This window comes from Moschus berezovskii, chromosome 17 (genome assembly GCF_049115385.1).
Source record: "Moschus berezovskii isolate FMDL1 chromosome 17, NW_MosBer_1.0, whole genome shotgun sequence".
Lineage (NCBI taxonomy): Eukaryota > Metazoa > Chordata > Mammalia > Artiodactyla > Moschidae > Moschus > Moschus berezovskii.
The window spans coordinates 5,050,519-5,057,443 of record NC_142476.1 but is presented as its reverse complement, the minus strand read 5'-3'; the positions used below and the strand labels follow the sequence as shown (position 1 = coordinate 5,057,443).

The 6,925-nt window shown below is 59.0% G+C and overlaps 1 protein-coding gene across 3 annotated transcripts in view; it reads left to right on the top strand.

Moving 5' to 3' along the window:
* LRRN2 (leucine rich repeat neuronal 2) overlaps positions 1 to 6,092 on the top strand; it is a 63,088-nt gene extending 56,996 nt beyond the window's left edge. For all 3 annotated transcript variants that reach the window (XM_088845131.1, XM_055420056.2, XM_088845130.1), the window contains one exon: positions 2,962 to 6,092. In XM_088845131.1, the coding sequence (XP_088701257.1) occupies positions 3,198 to 5,336 (2,139 nt within the window). In that variant the 5' untranslated portion in view covers positions 2,962 to 3,197 and the 3' untranslated portion in view covers positions 5,337 to 6,092. The remainder of the gene's footprint in view (positions 1 to 2,961) is intronic.
* Positions 6,093 to 6,925: the final 833 nt, after the last annotated feature.

The window sequence follows — 6,925 nt, the reverse complement described above, 5'->3', positions numbered from 1 at the left end:
GCAGCTCTGAGTTCTATCCTGGAAGCAGCTGTGAGCTCAGCAGCAATGGGGAGGACTTGTCTAGGCCTTTACCAAGCATCGGGGCCAGAGGTGCGTGTGAACGTGAGGCGTCCAGCCGCTGCCCCTCTCTAGATGCTGGCTCACCCCCAGTCCAGCCACAGGGGCAAGGGGGCGGGTGAGCCTGGGGTAGAGGGAAAGGTGTGTCTCTGGACATTTTAAATGGACTTTGAAGTGGCTTCTCGATGCTCTTCACACAGCTGTGCGTCAGCAGCAAGAGGCGCCGGGACACAGGCGCTGGAGGCGGAGCCTGGGTTCCGGTCAGGGCGGCAGGGCCCTCTCCACCCACTGCAGCCTTCTCTTCCCTCTCGAGCTGTCTTGGGCTCTGCTAATCATTTTGCATTTTTGGTCCTGCCAGAGTGGCACTCTTAAAGGTGTGGCATTTAGTTCTGCCCCCAGCTCCCCACCCCACCTGGGGATGACACCGGGCCCACAGTGGGCAAGCTTCATAGGGACTGGTTAAGTCCTAGGATCCAACTTCTATCCCCTCTAAGAGGTCCTGGAGCTGGGGTCCCTCCCCATCCTGGGGGATGCAGAGAACTCAGACTTACTGAGCTCTGTGTGCACTGCACCCAGCTCCTTCAATCCTAATGACGAGCTCATTCTACACTGAGGAACAGATGCTCAGAAAAGTCAACAGCTTTTCCCAAAGTGCTCTGGTAGGAAGTGGTAAGTAACAGTAAGATCTGTTTGCTGGTAGGTAGTGCTCTCTCAAGTCAGGCCTGGGCAAGAAGCAGAGGCCTCTGGTGTGCCCGCGCGGCAAGACCACAGTCCTAGCACCACGGCAGGGACAGCCCTGTCTCCTCTGCCCCTGTACAGCACCCTGCAGAGTCCTCACCTGACCTCCACTCACTGGGTGGCTGAGTTCCCCTGGCACCCCTCTGCACATGGATGGAGGTGTGCATGCTTTTGTACACGTGTTTGTTTGCCCTGAGTTTTATGTGTCAGTGTACACACACCCCCCACGCAAAACCTCTGTGCATTTTAAGTCATGTTGTTTTTCCCACCTTCAGAAATAGCTGCAGAGGAAGGTGGGAAGTAGTCAAATGTAAACAGGCATGCCACTCCCCTGCTCGGAGGAGGCCTCCAACTGCTCCCCTCCCAGCCCCAGCATCCTGGCAGTGGGAGGAGGAAGGCAAAGAGCCCCTCTGGCCAACTGAGAGGCACCGGCCTGGAAGGTGATGGGAGACACAGCTCCCGGCTTCCCATAGCTCCCTGGCAAGTAGTCATCTCCTCAGGGGACACAAATGGGCACCCAGCCTGCTGCTGCAGCGGCCAGGACAGCTCAGGGTGCCCAGGATTGGGTTGGGCCAGATGTGGGGCAGAGAAGGACAGTGTAAAAAGCACACCCTCTGGATTCCTGGCTCTTGCCACTTGCCAGCTGTGTGGCTTGAGACAAACTCTTCAACTATCTCTGAACCTCAGTTTCTTCATCTGGAAACTGGAAGTATTAATGCATATCTTATAGACTCTTTATGATTTTTAAGTGAAATAATACACACACAGTCTTGGGTTCTGGCAAATTGCAGGTGTTTAGTAACCGTGTGCTCCCCTGATGCCTGCAGCTGGAAAACTTCCCAGCTTCACTGGTACTACTTCACTCGGGAGTCAGGTGAGGCTTTGGAGGCACCCTCTAGTTCCCCATCTTGGTTCTAGGCCAAGGCTGGACTTGCATCAAGGATGATGCAGCCGGGTCCTGGGTTCCAGAGAATCTAGACTGGATTGTCCGTGCCTGTGAAGGAGGAACAGCAGTGGCTGGGATTCTAGATGGGCGTAGGGGTAAGGACCCAGCCTCCTGGGGACAGGAGCCCTGGGACCGCAGAGACTGATTTATATGATAAACCCTTCCTGGGTCCCTGCCCTGGGCTGTAAGCATGATCATAAGTGAGACAGGTCCCCAACTGGAGAGACATTTCCGCATGGTGTGAGCAGGGCTGTGACGGAAGAAAGCAGAAGGCACTGTGAGAGCAGGAGCCAGGCCCTTCGCCTTCCAGGGGTGGAGAGGGTGAGAGGCAGTGTTCTGGAGGAGGGGACTGGCCTTAGGTTGAGTTTTCAAGAACAAGTGGAAGTTGCCTGGGAGACCATGAGGAGGGGACAAGGGTGAATGTCGAGGGTAATTTTGGCAGAATATTGGCTGCAATGAGTCAGTACGGTGGCCACAGCTAGGAGAATGGACAGAGGCCAGAGCACCTAAGGTCTTCCCTGCAGGACTGAAGAGCTCAGACCCAGGCTTAAACCCACCTCCTCCTCCTAGCAGCTTGGCCAGGCTGATGGGGAAGGGAAAGCCTCTACCTCCAGCTAGCGAAGTTGGCAAAAAACAAAGCCGACCTCCATCCAGGAAAGCCTAAGCAGACCCCCAACGCCACCCCACTGCCCCAGCCAGTCTGGGCATGGGGTCGGGGCCCACTGCCTTTCAACTTTCAAAGTCTTAGGACTTAACCCTGGAGTTGAGAAGCCACATTTGGTTCTGCCACCCTCTGTCCACACTGTTCAGAGAGATGTCTGAAAACTATCACTTTATTTCCCGTTTACTCAGTGAGCCGAGGAGGGAGTGAGGAGAGAAGTGAGGCAGGCTGGAGAATCTACTTCACATCTCTCTGGGCTCAGAAGGACTCTGAAGATGACAGCAATTCCAGCCACCCCCTCTCCTCCACACACACACCTTCCCTGAGTTATCCTGGAAGCTTCCAAGGCTCAATCTCTTGCTCCTTTCCTGAAGACTCCCAGCCACTCCCCCAGCAGATGGGAGACAAGGACAGCGAAGCCTAAGGACTGTAGGATGGAACTCAGGAGCCCTGGCTCATTTTGTCCTTTGGCCCCTTGAGTCTAACGGGGGAGATGTGAGAGGAGCGGGTAGATTTGGATCCTTTGAACCCTCCTTAACTCTGCGTCCTCTCCTTCCAGGCTGCCCTGACGGGGCATGGTGAGGAGTGAGCAGACCCGGCGCCTGTAGACCAGGATGGAGTGCTGTTCCCAGGAGGGCAGGACGTGGTGCCCTCCCATCCCCGCATAGAATGACTGCCCTTGGGGGGTGGTTCCCTGGGTCCTGGCCGGGCTGCTGACCCTCAGCCTGCAAACCGCTAAGAGCACCGGGACTCCAGACTCTTCTTGTGGATGGTCCCCTGCCCTGCAGCTCCACCATGAGGCTCCTCGTGGCCCCCCTCTTGCTGGCGTGGGTGGCTGGTGCCACTGCCACTGTGCCCGTGGTACCTTGGCACGTGCCCTGCCCCCCTGGGTGTGCCTGCCAGATCCGGCCCTGGTATACCCCCCGATCGTCCTACCGCGAGGCCACCACCGTGGACTGCAATGACCTATTCCTGACGGCCGTGCCCCCCATGCTGCCCGCAGGCACGCAGACCCTGCTTCTGCAGAGCAACAGCATCGTCCGTGTGGACCAGAGTGAACTGGGCTACCTGGCCAATCTCACGGAGCTGGACCTGTCCCAGAACAGCTTTTCAGACCCCCGAGACTGTGACCTCCGTGCCCTGCCCCAGCTGCTGAGCCTGCACCTGGAAGAGAACCAGCTGACCCGGCTGGAGGACCACAGCTTCACGGGGCTGGCCAGCCTGCAGGAGCTCTATCTCAACCACAACCAGCTCTACCGCATCGCCCCCAGGGCCTTCGCGGGGCTCAGCAACCTCCTACGGCTACACCTCAACTCCAACCTGCTGCGGGCTGTTGACAACCGCTGGTTCGAGATGCTGCCCAGCCTGGAGATCCTCATGATTGGCGGCAACAAGGTGGATGCCATCTTGGACATGAACTTCCGGCCCCTGGCCAACCTGCGCAGCCTGGTGCTCGCGGGCATGAACCTGCGGGAGATCTCTGACTATGCCCTGGAGGGCCTGCAAAGCCTCGAGAGCCTCTCCTTCTACGACAACCGGCTGGCCCGTGTGCCCCGGCGGGCACTGGAGCAGGTGCCAGGGCTCAAGTTCCTAGACCTGAACAAGAACCCACTCCAGCGGGTGGGGCCCGGGGACTTTGCCAACATGTTGCACCTTAAGGAGCTGGGGCTGAACAACATGGAGGAGCTGGTCTCCATTGACAAATTTGCCCTGGTCAACCTCCCTGAGCTGACCAAGCTGGACATCACCAACAACCCTCGACTCTCATTCATCCACCCCCAAGCCTTCCACCACCTGCCCCAGATGGAGACCCTCATGCTCAACAACAATGCTCTCAGTGCCTTGCACCAGCAGACCGTGGAGTCCCTGCCCAACCTGCAGGAGGTGGGTCTCCATGGCAACCCCATCCGCTGCGACTGTGTCATCCGCTGGGCTAACGCCACCAGCACCCGCATCCGCTTCATCGAGCCCCAGTCCACGCTGTGTGCCGAGCCCCCGGACCTTCGGCGCCTCCCGGTGCGGGAGGTGGCCTTCCGGGAGATGACAGACCACTGCCTGCCCCTCATATCCCCCCGCAGCTTCCCCGCCCGCCTCCAGGTGACCAGCGGAGACAGCCTGGTGCTGCACTGCCGGGCGCTGGCGGAGCCCGAGCCAGAGATCTACTGGGTGACTCCCACTGGGGTTAGGCTGACAGCCACCTGGGTGGGCCGCAAGTACCGGGTGTACCCCGAGGGGACGCTGGAGCTGCGGAGGGTGACAGCGCAAGAAGCAGGGCTGTACACCTGTGTGGCCCAGAACCTGGTCGGGGCCGACACAAAGACGGTTAGTGTGGTTGTCGGCCGGGCCCCCCTGCAACATGGCAGAGACAAGGGGTGGGGGCTGGAGCTCCGGGTTCAGGAGACCCACCCCTACCACATCCTGCTGGCGTGGGTCTCCCCACCCAACACAGTCTCCACCAACCTCACCTGGGCCAGCGCCTCCACCCTCCGGGGCCACAGGGCCACCGCGCTGGCCCGCCTGCCACGGGGCACCCACAGCTACAACATCACGCGCCTCCTTCAGGCCACGGAGTATTGGGCCTGCCTGCAGGTGGCCTTCGCGGATGCCCACACCCAGTTGGCCTGTGTGTGGGCCAGGACTACAGAAGCCGCCTCTTGCCGCAGAGGCTTAGGGGACCGGCCCGGGCTCATAGCCATCCTGGCTCTCGCCGTCCTCCTGCTGGCAGCCGGGCTGGCAGCCCACCTTGGCGCCGGCCAGCCCAGGCAGGGCGTGGGTGGGCGGCCTCTGCTCCCAGTTTGGGCTTTCTGGGGTTGGAGCACCCCTTCCGCCCGGGTGGTGTCGGCACCCCTCGTCCTGCGCTGGAATCCAGGAAGGAAGTGGTCCGGGTCCTCTGAAGGGGAGCCTCTGTCCCTGCCACCATCACAGAATTCCTGAAGTTCAGCCTGTTCTCGCCAGTAGGGAAATAACGTGGACTACTTTTTACCAAAAGGGAAGCAATCTGGGCCAGACGCCCTGCCAGGAAATTGACCGGGACCCGCGTGCTTGAGGCCTGGCAGCTGGACCAAGACGACCAGCTTCGAGCCCTAGGGGGTGCCCCTGCAGCCGCCAGGAACCGCCCTCACTTCTGGGGGCGCCTCTGCCGCCATTCTGAGGAGCAGCTCCCAGGAGCAGGAAGGACTCTGGCCAGAGCCGCCTGCCTCCCCAGTTGTCTTTGTGTCCGGAGAGTCCTGGGCCTCTGCCTGGATGTCCCCTGCCTGCGTCCCCAGGCCCCCGGCCCACAGGAGGCACCGCGTCCTCTTCTCTGGCTCTGTACAGTCTCAGTTGCTTGCTCTTTCCCCCCCTGGGCAAGGACTGAAGGCCTCTCCTCCCCACCTGGGGGGAGCTGCTCCCCATGTGGGCCCTGCCCCGGCCCTCGCTGGGTTGGAAGGACGCGTGGAAGAGGGATGCCCAGGAACGGCTCTGCCCGGCAGCCGGCTCGCACTGATGGTGACTTTCTGTAGGCACTTTTGTACTTTCGTGGAGAAACGTGTCACTTCCCCCCAACTCAGTTTTTCTCCTGTTTTGTAAAAAATAAAAATAAATAAGAATAACAATCATAAGGGGAGGGGAAGGGAACAAAAGAGAAGCGATCATTTGAATACTGAGTGTAAGTAACTACAGAACTCTGTTCTGGATCCCTTTGGAGCCTGAGAGTGACGGGGGCCGGGGGGGGGGTGGTGATGAGGGAGTCCGGGGAGCTTGGAGCTAGAGGCACGGTTTACCCCGCGGGTTTGGAGTCTGACCTGCAGGTGCCTCCGGACTGCTCCCCAGAGAGCCGTGTAACTGAGCAGATCTGGGGATGGTGCGCAGGAAAGGCTGACAGGAGAGGAAAGAAGAGAGACGGGGAGCCAGAGGGAGGGAAACGCGGAGGAGAGTCTGGAGATGGCGCAGTGGGAGTTTCCACCAGCACACACTGTCACCCCTTCCTTTTCTGTGATAAGCAATCAACATGCCAGTATGTAGGATGCACCTCCCAGCCTATTTCTAATTAAGCAAACCCAAGAGGCAGAGTCACGCAGAGAATTTCAAATCTTCAGGACAGCAAGGACTTTGGCTCAGTGGGGCAGGAGGGGTTTGTGGGGGTGATGGAGGGTCTGGGAGGGGAGGGCTGTGGGAGACTTCAGCATCTGTCTTTCCAGTCCCTTTCAGTATAATTTGCAATGAGCCGGGTTTGCTTTTGCAGTATTTTTTTTTTAATGGATTGACTTCTTAGGACTAAATGTGAAGAGAAACATCTGTTGGAAAAGCAGAAGAGCCAAGGGGAGGGGGCTGCCATTGGCCAGCCAGTGGGGGTTCCAGAGCAAGAGGCTGCCGGACAACAGCTCTTTTTTCTGAGACAGGTCTCCTGAGACGGAAAAGAAGCCACATGTGAACCTGAGGACTCCAATATTACACAGTTAGCAGACATGCAGGAAGTGGGCTTTAAGTCACCCTCAAGGTTGCAAATGTAGACGCAAGTGGAAGCCAGACCAGTAGCCGGAGCT